This window comes from Trachymyrmex septentrionalis, unplaced genomic scaffold (assembly GCF_001594115.1).
Source record: "Trachymyrmex septentrionalis isolate Tsep2-gDNA-1 unplaced genomic scaffold, Tsep1.0 scaffold37, whole genome shotgun sequence".
NCBI lineage: Eukaryota > Metazoa > Arthropoda > Insecta > Hymenoptera > Formicidae > Trachymyrmex > Trachymyrmex septentrionalis.
The window spans coordinates 2,479,016-2,494,934 of NW_017305536.1; the positions used below are offsets into that span (position 1 = coordinate 2,479,016).

General features: G+C 32.9%; 1 protein-coding gene across 1 annotated transcript in view; it reads left to right on the forward strand.

Moving 5' to 3' along the window:
• The window catches only part of LOC108750426 (protein CEPU-1-like), a 235,076-nt gene that overhangs the window by 212,901 nt on the left and 6,256 nt on the right, over positions 1 to 15,919 (forward strand). The window contains exons 5-8 of the mRNA XM_018489853.1: positions 443 to 571; positions 941 to 1,078; positions 11,012 to 11,161; positions 12,028 to 12,066. Coding sequence (XP_018345355.1) covers positions 443 to 571; positions 941 to 1,078; positions 11,012 to 11,161; positions 12,028 to 12,066 — 456 coding nt within the window. The remainder of the gene's footprint in view (positions 1 to 442; positions 572 to 940; positions 1,079 to 11,011; positions 11,162 to 12,027; positions 12,067 to 15,919) is intronic.

The following is a 15,919-nucleotide window of genomic DNA, read 5'->3' on the forward strand; positions in this document are numbered from 1 at the left end:
ATTGGATGATCTAAATGTCTATATTTCACACATTTCTTATATTTCTCTACACTAAATTTGTAATGTCAAATTATATTCAAATTAATTTGTTTTTAATCATTTCTATAAGTCCATTACTCCTGTACTCAATATATCCCTAATTTAACTAAAAAAATGTGATAATTTTACGTGATTTATTATTTATTAAATGCATACGTTAAAATATGAACGCTACTTACTTTGAAAAGTTAGAAAGCAATCTAATCACGGAAATGGATTGATAGATGTTGTCTTTTCAATCATATGTTTCGTATTAAAATAATATATTTGGACACACTTGGAAGTTAAAATATATAAAATATTATTTAACTTAAAGAATTGACTTAAATTTAAAAAGAATTAGTTTAAATTTTCTTTTAAAATTTTACAGCGCTTTTATTATAATTAATTCTTCTAATTCCAGTTGCGAGCGTGGACGGTCCGAGCTTCAATATCACAAAAGTGAACCGACTACATATGGGTTCCTATTTATGTATCGCATCCAATGGCGTACCCCCCTCTGTCAGCAAAAGAATAATGCTCACTGTGCATTGTACGTACGTTCGTTCTTTGTGTGTTGTATTTTTTAATTCGGTCAATGTAATCAATTTTAAATTACATTGTATTACGAGACATTGTTTTTTGGACGCAAATTATTATCATAAATTATTATAATAAAATATGAATAATTAATTGTAGTGTTAAAATAGCAAGTATCGATAATTTATTTAACTGCTAGAAATATGAAAAAAAAGAAGGAATATGAAATAAACATGAGAAATGACATTTCATATTCACAAAGCTATACAATAAGGAGTAGCTATTAAAAAAGAGTTATGCAATTGTAATCAAGCGTTTGTGAAAGAAAAATATTGTATTTTAAAATTTAAAAGTTGTGTACACGCCATCGTCATTGTTTCAGTTCCACCGATGATCTGGGTTCAGAATCAATTAGTCGGCGCTCAAGAAGGACAGAAGTTGATTCTGGAATGCTATTCAGAAGCATTCCCGAAGTCTATCAATTATTGGACCAGAGATCAGGATAAGATTGTGCCCCAAGGTAAGCATTTGTTTCCAATAAACATCAATTCAAACAACACAAAGTTTAAAATAAAGCATCTTTAAGATGCCTTTTAAATGGTTCTCGCAAAGATGTCTTTAAGATGTCTTTCAGATGTTTTTAAGACGTCTTATGTCCCGATTTTAGATTTGTGTTGTCTGGGAATTTACTTGGACAAAATGTAAACTAGATACGACATGATCTGTCAGCGGTAAATCGTAACAAGAATTTACCTCGCGATATTTTACTACGCGATGTTAGAATTGAGCGTAATGAGAGTTTGCGGTCGTTCAGCGAGAGAGACTCTTTCATCTCATGAAAGAATCATGACCCGGTGGAAAGTGGGATGACTTTACAATTTTGTAATATGCATCGCTCACGACACGCACCTATCGCACTTTTTGATGATTCATGTAAGTTCACAAAAAAGAGAGAGAGAGAGAGAGAGAGAGAGAGAGAGAGAGGAAGAGAGAGAAAGAGAGATAATTACACCCCCGACGCGTATGCCTCTGCCTAGTGTGCATTCGCGAGGAAGGAAAATAACTGGTTGTAACGAACCCTCTGAATAATGAAAGCTTCATACCGAACGCATAAACACGCACACCAGCGAAGCGCGAGTATGAACGTTTTCGCTCCGCTTTATGCACCGCCTGTAAAAGCCAGCTTCAATACTTCGCATCGATCCCTTTCGGATCCGTATCTCTTTCAGAAGCGTATTACGATGTACATATACAAACCTCCATGGCTCCTGTCAAGCTTATTCAATCGCTGCAGGAAGCTGTGCACGATTACGCTGCACTTTTATGGCAGAGAAATTATCCCTATTATAGAATATGAGCAATAGTCGCCACGCATTCAACAGTTAAGAGACAAAACGCATAATAATGAAAATTAACTATAAGTATTATAATTCTTATATTCTCTACATGTCTTTTGTAACTTTATTCTTCGTTATTGCGTGTTTGGTATACAGGCAAATTTGTACGAAATTAAATACAAGATAAATATATATGCTAAATTTTATCCCGAATTGCATGTCTATCCAATTTTTTGTGTTAATTTAACACAAGAAAAATATATTAAAAAGTAATAACAATTTTATTTAAAAGTTAATGTAAAAAATATAACAGTGATATAATTTATAAAAGCAAGGTATGAAAGAATACTTATTTTTTAAGTTAACAGACTTGTAATATCATTCCCTTACTTCAAAAGTGATAAGTAAAAAAATTAAATTTTTCAAAAACTATATTATTCAACTTAATAAAAAAATTATTGACTAATTAAATAATATCGACGCACAAAAAACATATTTTCTGAAATATAATCAAATGTCATTTTTGTTATTTTTATTGCACAATTCTTAAAAAAAAAATATCTTTTTTTAATTTCGATATCTTACAAAATTATAACAAATCCAGAATAATTTATCAAAAGTGATACAAATAATGAACTTGAAGTATTATCAATAGTTCATAGATATTGATATTTATCTTGATCAACTAAAATGATAAAATTCAAAATAAAATAATTTCTTCTTTAAATTTTGATCACTAAAATTTATTTTATTTTAATTTCAAATGTTGTCTGTAGAAGATTGTCCTTTTTGTCAAAAAAAAAAAAAAAATGTATAAAATAACTTAAAATGTATTACTTTTGTAAAAGTTTGATTATAATTTCTTAGAAAATCTCAAAAATTTAGAAAATCTTAAAAAGTGCTAATTTGACGGATGGATTGTAAAAATAAATTTAGTTTTTTTAACAATTGATAGAGTTATCTTGATTCATTCATCTACACAGAAAGAAAATATTTTGTATTTGTGTCGGAAACGATCACCAACTCAAGTTAACTTTGTTAAAATTTTGTGTTCGATTTTTAACATATTCGAGTTTTAATTTAAGTGTGTGATTAAGTTATTTAAATATTTTCTCTAAATTGATATTTTACCCTAATGTCAAAATAATACTTTAGGAATAATGTAGGTTTAGTCGAAAGAATTTTTGCAGTGTTCGGTAATTTTATGTTACAATTTTTACTGAACAGCTAATTTAAGAGCGCGTCTGACATCAAACGTGTTTCGGTGTCGACTCCTCGACTTTTTCTCTCCCATCTCGATCGCTGGTCTTCTCTCCAGACGTCTTACAAAATCATAATATTTTTTCATGTATCCTATTATTTGTCAACATTATTACTCTATATTTGTATTTAAATATGATTAATTTCGTAGATAACAATCGTTTAAAGAATTAATTTATGCGGATTCAAATACGAGATATTATTGCAGATGTTTTATACAATTTATTTCGCTTTTAAATGCCCGAACTATACCGAGAAACGGGTCAAGACATGTCAAAAGAAATTGATGAGTTGAATTAAAAATGTATAAAAATAATATATATTAAAATAAAATAGACTGAGAAGCGTTTAAATACAAATAAGAAAGAGAGAGAGGAGATTTCTGTCAAAGCGGGTCTTGATGCTTAATAATTCATATGCGAATATAAAGACAAATAAAAAAGAGCAGTTTTATAGACTGCATTGCGCAATTCGGTTTGTCGGACTTGAAAAACCTAACATATACATAAATTGAAATAATAATCTCAATTATTATTTCATCTAATAATCTAAATTAATAGATTTAATAATAACGCTACTAACATCATAAAAACTTGTAAATAACTTATTGTGAAAAATCACTTTACCCACGATTGAAAATAATATACTTTGAAATTTATATTCTGAGATGAATGATTAAAATATGTGTTGATTTAATATATCATAAATGTTAATTTTACTGAAAAATATGCTTCCACGGTTTATGTACAAATTATTAGTAATACTTTTTGTGTTCAATTTTTTACATTTATGTTACTTTTTATTTATCTTCTTATGTTAAATTAACACAAAAATTTAAGTGAATCATTTGGGACTCGTGAAATGTATTTTTAATTCAAATTTTTTGATTATATTTTAACTCGAATATCACATTTTTTTAATTGTGTCACTTTCAAAAGAAACGATATTCTAAATTAATACAGTTCACAGTAAAATTAAAATTTATATATTTAACCTGTTTCACACTTATTTTAAAATTTATTCATTTATTTAGTTATTTTAGAATGACATTTTAAACATAAAAATATAGTATTTTTATGTTTACTGTACACTGAACTATAAATTGTGTTATTTTAAAGAATATATTATAATTGAATACCAGTTTAACATAAAATGTTTAAATAACACAATCACATATTTGTAATTAATCAATCGAATGTTTTGAAATTCAACAAAAATTTTAATAGTAATGGATTTTAATCTAAATACAAAATGTTTTTTATCGTGCATGTGCGGAAAATTACGTTGTAAACTCTGCAGGTAACATAATTATCCTGCATTATTGTAGGTATATGAGATATGCTTATGGCTTTCCAGCTTCCATTTAAACAGCTGACAGAAATCTTCGGACGCGGGATTTATGTGTTAACACGACCGGTGGAGAGGGTTAGGGATGGGGGAGAGGGGTCAAAACTCACATTGTGCGCAACATTATTGCGTTCGATACAGATGCAAATGCTAACCACGGAGGTGATGTAATAACGGTCGGCGCAGAAAAGGGCGATCTCAGCCATGTTTGGCGTTTATGCACACTCGTCGCGTCCTTAGCCTTCCTCATAAATACCAGATAAAATCGTGTTATACCTTTAACGTGCTACCGGGATTCGCATGCATTATTCAGAGGCTAATTCCGGTCGAATAAACGACCCGAAAGAAGGAGCCGCGCGAGATGTTCGCGCGCACGCGGCTGATACTGCTTAAATAAATAAATCTAACGGTATTAAAAACTAGATTGCCTCTTGTAATCGCCATATTCCTTCCCCCCCCCCCTTCCTTCCTCCTGTATCTATTTCGAAGATATACAGGGCCGAACCGCCGTGTAAATTAAAAGCAGCGCCGTGTTTCTCCGGTAGAAACTCATTTAAGGAATTAACTTCTAGATTAGATTCATGGATAAAATGGCATTAAAGGATTTCATTCATAGGAGAATTTAAAGATATCGTTCTTTATGCATTGCTGAGCGTGCGCTGATCAATAGTAATGGGATTAATAGCAGTAAAGCGAAACGAGGGGGATAAAAGTTAAATTTTGATCGCGTAAACACGGTCGCGTATAAAATTCACTTCGCGTCCGATAAATTATGCGATACGAAAAGTGGACGATTTTTTTTTTTCGTACTAAATAGTATGAAACATTAAAGACAAAATAAAAGGCAAATAAGAATGTAATCACGCGATAATCAGTGCGCAAAGATTTTCAGTGAAGAATATAGGATAAAGAGGTGATTAACGGAAATTTTCAAATTGTACGAAAGATTGAGGTTGCACTTAGTGTATTCCATTAAACATACAAACTATTTTAATGCAATATCTTATATTTTGTAGGTTTAATTGAATACATATATTATGCACGACTTCAATCTCTTTTATCTATTAACTTCTCCAAATTACTTCGCTTTACCCTATTTACTTCATGATTACATCGGAAAATCGAATATTTCGATTTTATTCCAGCCATCTTTAATGATATTTACAGAATTTATGTGTTTTCGATATCAAATGAAGTATCTTCAAAAACTTCCAATAATATTGAAATGCCTCATCCACTACCTAATAAGCATCTATAAGTAACATAATATCGATATTATAATTTTACACAATGTAAAGGTATTGTACTATACACATGTTGTGCATAATAATTACGTTGTTGAGTATGAAATTATAACGTTGATGTTATGTTACTTTTAATTGGTGTTTACTAGATATTTGTTAAGCTGAGTGAAAACCGATGTAAATCAGAAAACAAGATTACAATAACTGAAAGTTTGTTGGTATTGATGTAAAAACTTATAATTAAAATAATATAATAAGGAATAAATTAATACGTCAAATAAAAAATTGCTAAAATAAAAAATTATCGTTAAAATGAAATAATTTACTCAAGTGAACATCAAAGATCAAATAAAGGTCAAATAAAAATTTAATCAACAGACATCGAAATGTAAATGGTTTCATTAATCAATACAGCCGCGACGGAAAACCGGACAGAAACTTTAGGATCTGCAGATTAAATCATCCCGGAAGATCGCTGTCAATTTTTTCGAGAGCCAAAGGGCTATTTTGTTTGTCCTTTTTTATGTTACATATTCGTTACTGTGTAGTGCACTACGGCATGAAGGGTCGACCGTGTGTGTTGGCCTCGGGGCGGCGAAAACGTTCCATGCGAATTGTACGTTCGTGCATCCTGTGTTTTCTTTCATTTCTTCGGCCAATTTCCATTTGCGTCTAATTGAAAGCATTCAAATAAACAGAACCGATAGTACGAACTGTGATTGTGAAAATTTCATCTCGCTCGCTTTTGACCGAGCTCATGTCAGAATCCACGAGATTGCACGTCCCGCATTTCTTCTTTTTTTGCACTCGACTATTTAGCCGCAAACGTGATCAAAGCTAATACGGGCTGACGTTTGTTTCTGTCGTTGGACCGTTAAGTTATTCTTCACGAGATTACATCGATGGGAGACGCCGCAAACAACGGAGGTAATATATTCGCCCTGGCGATTATGCGCCAGAGGGTGAGAAATAAATCGCAAGCCGGAAGGGCACACGGAATGCATGTACGAATGGCGTGACTGGAAAAATGATTGGAGGCGATTTCACGCGTTTTAACAAGACGTACCGTGATCGATGCTACGGTAGATAGTGTCGAACTCGGCCGTTTAGATCGGAAATAGTTCTTGGTGGCGACGTCAAACCTAGAAATACCGTAGTGTTCCACGAGGGAGAAACGATTGGTCAATCAAATAAGGAAGTGAATCATTTCGCTTTATATATCTTTCTCTTACAATCAAATTGCGCCTCACACGTGTGTACAAAAAAATTTGCTTCGCACAAATTTGCATACCTTAAATGGAATGTAATGGAAATAAGGAAAGAAAATGAAGAAAGATATAAGCCACAAAATGCATGGTATATAATAAAAAGTGAAAGTTTCATTTATTCTCAAATAAATTCATAAAAATGTGAATAAAGAATAACAAATTAATAAATGTTTCAGCTGTAATTCTTAACAAGAAAAGTCAGTAAACAATCGTAAAGTTAATAATATCTATAAATTAGAATAAGTATAATGCAGGAAACGAATGATTTTGCTAAAGTATTTAAAAGTATTATCTAATACACAGATCTGAAAATAATTTTATTTAAACAACAAAAATATAATTATGTAGTTAGTCTGTTAGAACCTTTTGCAGCATTTCATCAATATTTCAGCATTCTCAATATAATGCTCTAATTGTTTCGATTTTATTTAAAATCATTTTTAAATTTTATTTTCAAATCTAAATTTTTAGATACTTAAAATCTTCTTTTTTGTGTTAGTATATAATAGAATATAAATGGATATAATGTCCGATTTCGATCCTTGTTACATTTTTGTTGTCAATAAATTCAAATTGGAACGATAACTTCTTGATATCTTAGGTATAAAAATGCAACCATTTTCATTAAGTATTCCAATATTCATAACGCTATTTCTATCAGGGCGGTTTCAATAACCTACATTTTCTGGCAACTCACTCTGTATAATTCAAGTTTTATCCTATACAAACCGAATCACCTCTAAATCGTTCACGCCAATAGCACGTATAATAGAAACGGAATTTTTCCCTCGGAAAGAAATGGAACGCTACACTGACAGCTATCACCAAATTCTAACATCGAGACAAGCAATTTTTACAAAAGCATTTGTTATCTCAATAATTTTCTCTTACCTATGAAACGGCACGAAAAGAAAGTTTCTTGTCTTTTCCTTTTAAGCACTCGTACACGAAGACTTTGCAGCGATTTGGTAGAGTTCTTAAAGAGTAGAAAAGTCGGCTGACTCGAGCAGTATTAAAGGGCGTTATTTCGCTTTTGCTCGTTATATTCGCCAAATGTTAAACATTAACTTGCGAGATGATAAAATTGCAGTTCAGACAGTTTGCGTAAATCCTCGGTACATAGGAGTTTGTTGGCATAATCCAGAAATTCTTCATTTTATTGATCAGCAACTGATGGTGATTCAATATACTTCGATCGAATGTACATAGTAAACAAAATTTGTCTTTGTATTAAAACCGGTCCTTGTTAAAATTTTTGTGTTAAATTTTTAATATATCAGAATATTAATTTAACATAATATGATTGTGTTATTTGAACATTTTATTGAACTGATATGCAGTAATGTCAAATACAAGAATCATGAGAAAGTGTTCAAATAACACAGTAGTGTTATCACACTACTGTGTTAACACATTTTATGAATAAATGACCAATTGATATCAAACTAATATTTTTTAAAACATAAATTCTATGATAAAATATGAATATGATGAATAAAATATGTTAATATAATGTTATATAAATGTTAAGTTTATTGAAACATATTAATTTAACATATTACAATGTTAATTTTAATAAAGACATATTATTGCTTATAAAATGTATCAATGTTTTTTTGTGTTAATTTTTTTGCATAATATTTGTATTATTTTCTAACATGTTTATCTTGTGTTAAATTAATACAAAAATTCGGGACATGTAAAACGTGTTAAATTTAACACAAATTTTTCAACTGTATAGAAATTGTTTCAGTATTACATTTTTATGTTAATTTATTATATTAACTTTTACATAATATTTTAAATAATATTTATGTTACTTTCTAATATAGACTGTTTTACACTTTTAGGAATTACAATCGACACACACACACAATTAATGTCATTCACTCATTCAGTCGTTATCATTCATTGTATACTTAGAGGGATAGAACGACGTTTATATCAACTGTGTTTCCTAAAGAGAAAACATCTATATTTATGTTGTGTTGAATTAATACAAAGTTTAAGATACATGAAATGTGTCAAATTTAACATAAATTTTCTAACTGTGCGAGTCATCATCCTTTCCAAGATATCCTCGCGACAGACATTTTCGAATTTTTCTTATACTTTTCGCTTTTCAATATCTCGAACGAGTCATTCGATAATACCGCACGCGTCTATATACCATTCAAAATGCCGGAAATCGTCTTTGAATTCGAAGCTACAATTTCAAGTCGTCGCCGCCGAGGGTCAAGACGATTTCTATGCCTCGCATTTGCCTCGTGTGACACAACTCGCATAATCGATCCGAGCATCTAAGATCGTACGTTTTATCAAAACGGTTGGCAAATCGCCCGGCTGCCGATCGGCGTTCGTAATAAATGGCGTTCGATTTCGGTTCGGAAACGGCCCGTTCAGATTCGACAGTCGTCTGCGAATACTCATGGCTGTCGAAGGTAACGTCACAATAGTTCAATCAGTCCGGAAGATGGTACGCCGGTACGTCGCGTCGCGACTATTTCGATATTCGACGCGCGGCGGTCTTAAGTTAACGTGATTTCGGTTTCGAACGGCGCCATTCAACGGCGCTTCCGGTTCTCGGTCCAGAAGAAGATCACAAACGGCGTTTTCCGGGCGTGATGTCGCGCGAAAGGCGTCAGCACGGAATGCAAAACAGAACAATAAAAGAGATACAATCGTTGAACTGAAACGTACTTTGGATTCGTCTTCGAATGGATTCGGAACGAATAATGCGCTTTCCGTGATCGCAAATGTTGATATTCACAATTTCATGTTATTACGACCACGTTTATGGGATTTGATGAGAATCGTAAATTGACAAATTGCATATTGCGAATGGAGATCATAGGAGAATAGATATTTGCAAAATTATCGGATAATCGCTTTGCGGCGCATCATTTCGATAAAAAAAGCATTAGTGATTTTCGATCTGTTTTCATCCCGTGGATCTCGTACATGTCCGCAAAGTCAATTTAAAATTTATAGTCACGTTTATTCTCGAACAAGAAACAAGTGGACAATAATTCTCGAAACTCGCGAACGAAATCCCACATCAATCTTTCACGACGATAAAGAAATTTAATTATGTGTAACGGAAAACGTATGTTTTGTCCACACGTTTTGTTACATTGTACTGCTTAAACTTTCATGACGGGGGGCGGGGAGTATCGAAAAACTCACGTCCGTAAAATCAATCACGGGACGAAGAGAAAAAGTTTCACGAGACACGGCTGTCGTCCAAATAGATCGCACCCGCCACTTATTAAATCGCTCGATCGACTTCTCGAGGCAGGAAATAATTAGGAAATAGGCCTCTTCGTTGAATTCCGATTTTCCCATCCGACCGTCGCTATTGTCCCAAAGGCGTACCCCGTCAGTTGAATTATTTCTATGAGATTTTTCGCGTATTGTCACCACGCCAGTTGACCCACATACCATGGATGCGCGCGAAGGACGGACGGTTATTTAAAAGCCTTCGATTACCGCCGCATATTCCGATAAAAATACCCGCGATCCTGTCGTACTTCTATTTTCAAGCTCCACCCGAAAGAGTAAATCACGTCAAGGGAATGACAGGTAACCCCGGGCAAACGGTGACTGACAGCACATGACGGGAAAGCGAATGTTTTTTTTTTGTTGTTATTTTTTGTTTTAATTTTTTTTTTATTTCGGTATGCGCGCTGGCGCGTCTAGTTGATTTAAGCGTGATTTTTTTCTGGAATTGGGACAAAGAGCGTAGATATAATGTCTACGCATACATATCATTTCTTTTTTTTTATTTTTTTTTATTTTTAGAAAGAGAGAGAGAGAGAGAGAGAGAAAAGAGAAGATATATATATATATATATATATCGCTTTAACTCGATCGACGTAATCCGGCGCGACTACCGCGGGCATCATTTATTCTAACGATAATGAAAAATGAAAAAAAAAACACGACAAATAAAAACTGCACAGCGTATTACTGACTCGGGATTGCGATCTGTTTGCAGGAGGAAAATACGATCCAGTGCTGAAAGATAACGCGTACAAAATACACATGAGGCTGACGATAAACTCCGTCAGTCCGACGGATTACGGCTCGTATAAATGTGTGTCCAGGAACTCGTTGGGCGACACTGACGGCAGCATTAAGGTCTATCGTAAGTATATAACTATGGCATCTCGGCTTTGAAATTTTTTTCTCGCTGCACCGTATATTAACGACCTCGCGTAATAGCCGTTGTCTCGTAGAACTAATACATCGCGCCGCGCCAGGGAATTCCGTGGAATAAATTGTGGAGTAAAATTGCATTGTACGCCGTTATGCGGGATACTTCGCGAGGCGTACTTCGGATTCGACAAAACAGCGGCGCCGTGTGGCTGCACTCGCGTGCTGGCTGCAGCTTATTAAGCAGCAGCTGCGTTAAAATAGTTGGAATTTTTACCGAGATAGAGACTGAAATCCCGGGGGCGCGAGGCAAGGCCAAGACCTTATATTCTTAAAAAGCGCCTGCGCGCTTATGAATAAAACAATATTTCGCAAAAATATATTCTCTGGCGGCCGTGTGGCGCGAGAGGACGAAGATCTCGATTCGGAATCACGGGAGAAGTTTGTCGGGACGTACTTCAAACATTTCGCGCTGTACTTAGAGTCGGCGAGTAATATTCGCTAAAGTGCGCGAATCGCCCGGATCCTAAAAATAGACGAAGCGTACTTGCGACCCGTGGAAATTGTTTACACCCGTAAAGTGAAAGATAACAAGGAGTCAGAAACCTCCGCGAGTTAGGGCAGCGTATAAACAAAGTCGCGAGTTAGGAAGTGTGACTTGAAAAGACTATCGCGCGTTATTGCTCACCTCGTTATTTCTTAGCTACTGCCGCCGGGCCTTATCGAGCCGTCCTCTTTCCGATGATCCACGCGACTCGAGAGATTCTTCAGCTCACGCTTTAAATATCTGACGTCAACTTTGAAGTACACGATGTAGCGTCGTTTGAATAATATTGAACGCTGTTATTTACTTTTCAGCAATATCGGGCTCCAATTCCAGCATCACCAAGTACAAAGGTAAGTAGCATTTTCTACTTATACAGTTGTCCGAAAGAGAGTAAGTCTTGTTTTTTTACATAAAGAATAACTTTTCGTGCAACGAAATTAGTGTGCAAGATTTTGTGGTATCACTATAAAAAAAGTATGTAAAATTACATAAATAATATATATAAAAATTACACAGTTTATAGTAGAAATACAATACATAAAATTGTGCATTTTTACAAAAATTGGTATTTTTATTTCTAAAACTCGAGGTACATTAATTAATGCGATTTTTCGTGCTAGATTGCACGCGATTTAGTAAATTACTAGAATTGCACCACATAGAACGCAGAATTTCTAGTCTAGTAATTTACGTCGCATGCGATCTAGCATGAAAAATTGCATTGTGTACTTCGGTTTAATTGTATAAGTGTATCTTTATATTAGATGAAAATAACAATATAACAATATAATAATTTAATATATTTTATATTTTTTGTGTAATTGTACAGATTGTTGTAATATTGTGTATAATGTAATAGTAATATTATATATATTTTTATTTTTACATTTGTATATATCGACATATTAGCTGCGATTCATGTTCTTAACGCGCATGAGCATTATTTGTCCTTTCTTAATTTTGATAAACAACAAGGATGAAATGATTCCATAAGTGTTGTAAACGTGAATGTGATCGCAGTCATTATATACGTTTAAGAAAAATTATACGTAATTTATTAGCGAATCATTACGTAAATATTTCTATAAACTTAATTTTAATTGCAAACTTACTTTTGCAAATTGTTTAATTATTTAATTGTTAAATTATTAAATTATTTAATTATAAAAAGCAATTATTGAATTTGTAAATTACAACTTTATTTACGTGTATTTAATTATAAAAAGCAATAATTGTATTTGTAAGTTGCAACTTTATTTACGTGTAAATATATACATCTTTAATAGTGACATTCAAAATTACCTGCTATAATTTGTAATTTGTAATTTTACATGAAACTTTTTACAATGTATATTGTAATATAATATCGTAAAGTATTTTTACAAAAATTACACGCATCTGCCATATTAGGAATTTTGCACTAATGAGGGGAAACCTTTTCGAATGTAAAGAAATGAAGGGATTCGCGACTTAATTTCGAAATTGCTTTATGAATTTCAATGGAAGGACTTCGTAGAGATACTAAGCCATTAATTAATTAACCGCTTCATTTCAATTTCGTTGCACGAAATATAAATCGATCGTCCGCCCTTACTGCTCGCTTTGTATTGAGAGGTACTTTTGAATGATGAAGCGCAGTGTACTTGTGGCGGACGAACGGGTCGCTGATTAATTAGATCGAGTAGCCAGTTTGTGCGATCGGATCCGCGCATCATGCTCTCTGTTTGAGTTGGACCACAGAAATTTTTTGACATTATACAACTGAACATTGTGCTTGTGTACAATCTTTTACAAAGATTATTATCCAAATGTTCAACGTCAATTTGTCCTTTTTTTTTATGTAAACATCTAAGAGATTTTTTTATTTTAAATTACAGAGGTACAAATCTACGAAATTTTTTTATTTTGTATATATAGTTTTTTTATACGTGCCCAATTTCAAATTTAAAGGATAAAACATCTTTTAAAAGTGTATCGAAAAAACTATTTTAAATAACGTTTATTTGCTTTTTATTGTAAAATTAAATAATAATAATAAGCTTTGCAAAAATTGATTGGAAACTGAGGAATTTTATAAAAAAAAGATCAATAAATACAATTTTATTATTGCGCAATTTAATTTTATAATAAAAATTGAATCAATTTTATCAAAAATATTTTTCGATACAATATATAGTTCGGAGATTTTACCTAGAAAGGATTTTAGCCATAAAACTTTTTAGAGATGTTTTATCCCGTGAGATATCTTTTGAGATTGAATAAGTATAAAAAAATGTGTTTCTTATATTTTATAATATTTAACACGTTTCAGCGTGAATCATCGATAACTGATGCGACATATCAGTCATCAATGATCCACGCTGGACTTTCAGGCCGTTTGATATTGTAACTGTATAAAAAGAAATGTAGTTAAGTAATTTTTGATGTTATATACATGGGATTTTAATTATAATATATGATGCATTAATGGTATAATAAACTATTATAATAATAATTTTAATAAATAATTGTTTATTATTGTTAATATAATTATTTTTAATCATTATGAAATATAAATTATTTAACAAATATAACAAACACAAACAAAAATATGATATCCATGCAGCGTAATCATTTATAATTAGGCGCTCAATCACTTACAACCAGTTAAAATTGGCGCGACATGAAATATATCAATAAAAATCTTATTAACACGTTCTATGTTGCGTCAATTTTGGAAAATCTTATGATAAGATTTTTTTAAGAAAAAACACACAAATTGGCGTAGGACACTTGAATAATATTTCTTATTAGTAGTACTGTTTTGCACCTTCTATGTTTTCGAAATATTCTTTCATAAGAAATTACTAAGTTTATATTTTTTCATCAACTTCGAGAATATGTGTTTTATAAATAATATTTCCCATGACACTGCCAAATATATAAACATAGAGCAAACAAAAATATATTTTCGAGGATACAGTCTAATAATTTTAGAATGCAATGCAAACGCTTATTATTTTCCGGTACGTTCTCGAACATCGCCGCGATTCTGGCTGTAATTTCTATTAACAATATCGTAATAGGAAGCGTGTACAAGAACCATCGCGGAGAACGCAATTCAAAAGCGGCACGTTCGCGCGAATCTGTGTCACCCGCGCTTGTTAAGGCATTTCAAGTTTTCCATCCGACCAACTTCGAGCTTCTCCAGCGTCGAGCGCGGAGGCTTTAAGAGAGGGGTCGGCACTATTTCAACATGAAATCGCGGATGAATAGAAGTCGTCAGATTTCGCGAACTGACCAGCCGACTAGCCAACCAGCCGACCGACCGAGCATTTGCATCTCGACAGATCGTTGTTACGAGCAGGGCCACATTAACCCATCTTGCACATACGAAATATTTTGAGCGTTCTTTTAAAATGTAATGTCACCTGGATAAATTTTTTTAGTAATTATATTAGATTAATTAAAAAATAAATTTTTTTCGAAATCTTCAAAAAATATTTTATTTACTCGAAGGACAAAAATAGCAAAAAAAAAAACATACAACAAGAGTACACAAATTGATAAAATAATAAGTATATTTCTCACAATAAGAACAGAAAGCACATTTAATCTTTCTTCATGTATTATACATTGCACTTCACTATGAATTATCTTGTCTAGTGATTTTAAATCATTTATGGATCATTATTTCAATGCTTAACTAAAAAAATTCTTTCGAAAATTTGTTACTTCTCAAAATTGACCACTCTGGGCTATGCCCAGCAACCGATGTACAGCGCTGGTCACGAGAGAAATACGCATAAAAGTCGGCATCGAGCTTCATGCAAGCTTGATGCAGAATGTACAGAGGTTCGCGCGCATATATCCACGATAGCGGAGATAGACGTTCAGAGAAACGACTTTTTAAAGAGACCCGGATGAATAACGTTTCGGCTCCTGCACCTATCGCGCCAACCTGCTTTTCATCGCGATACAAAAAAGGCAAAACCAAAGTTCTCCCCGCAAAGGGACCGCCTCTCCACCTTCGGCTTTCCTCTTGCACGTCGCGTTAACGTCTCGAGGTTGTGCGTAACATACTTTTCCCTAAGTAACCTGGCGCATATCCGTTAGAGAAATAAAAGTTCCTTGGAAAAAGAATATTCAACATCGGGAAGATTAAAAAAAAGGGGCACTTTGGAAAGTTGCGGTTTTAGCAGCTTGTACATATATATATATATA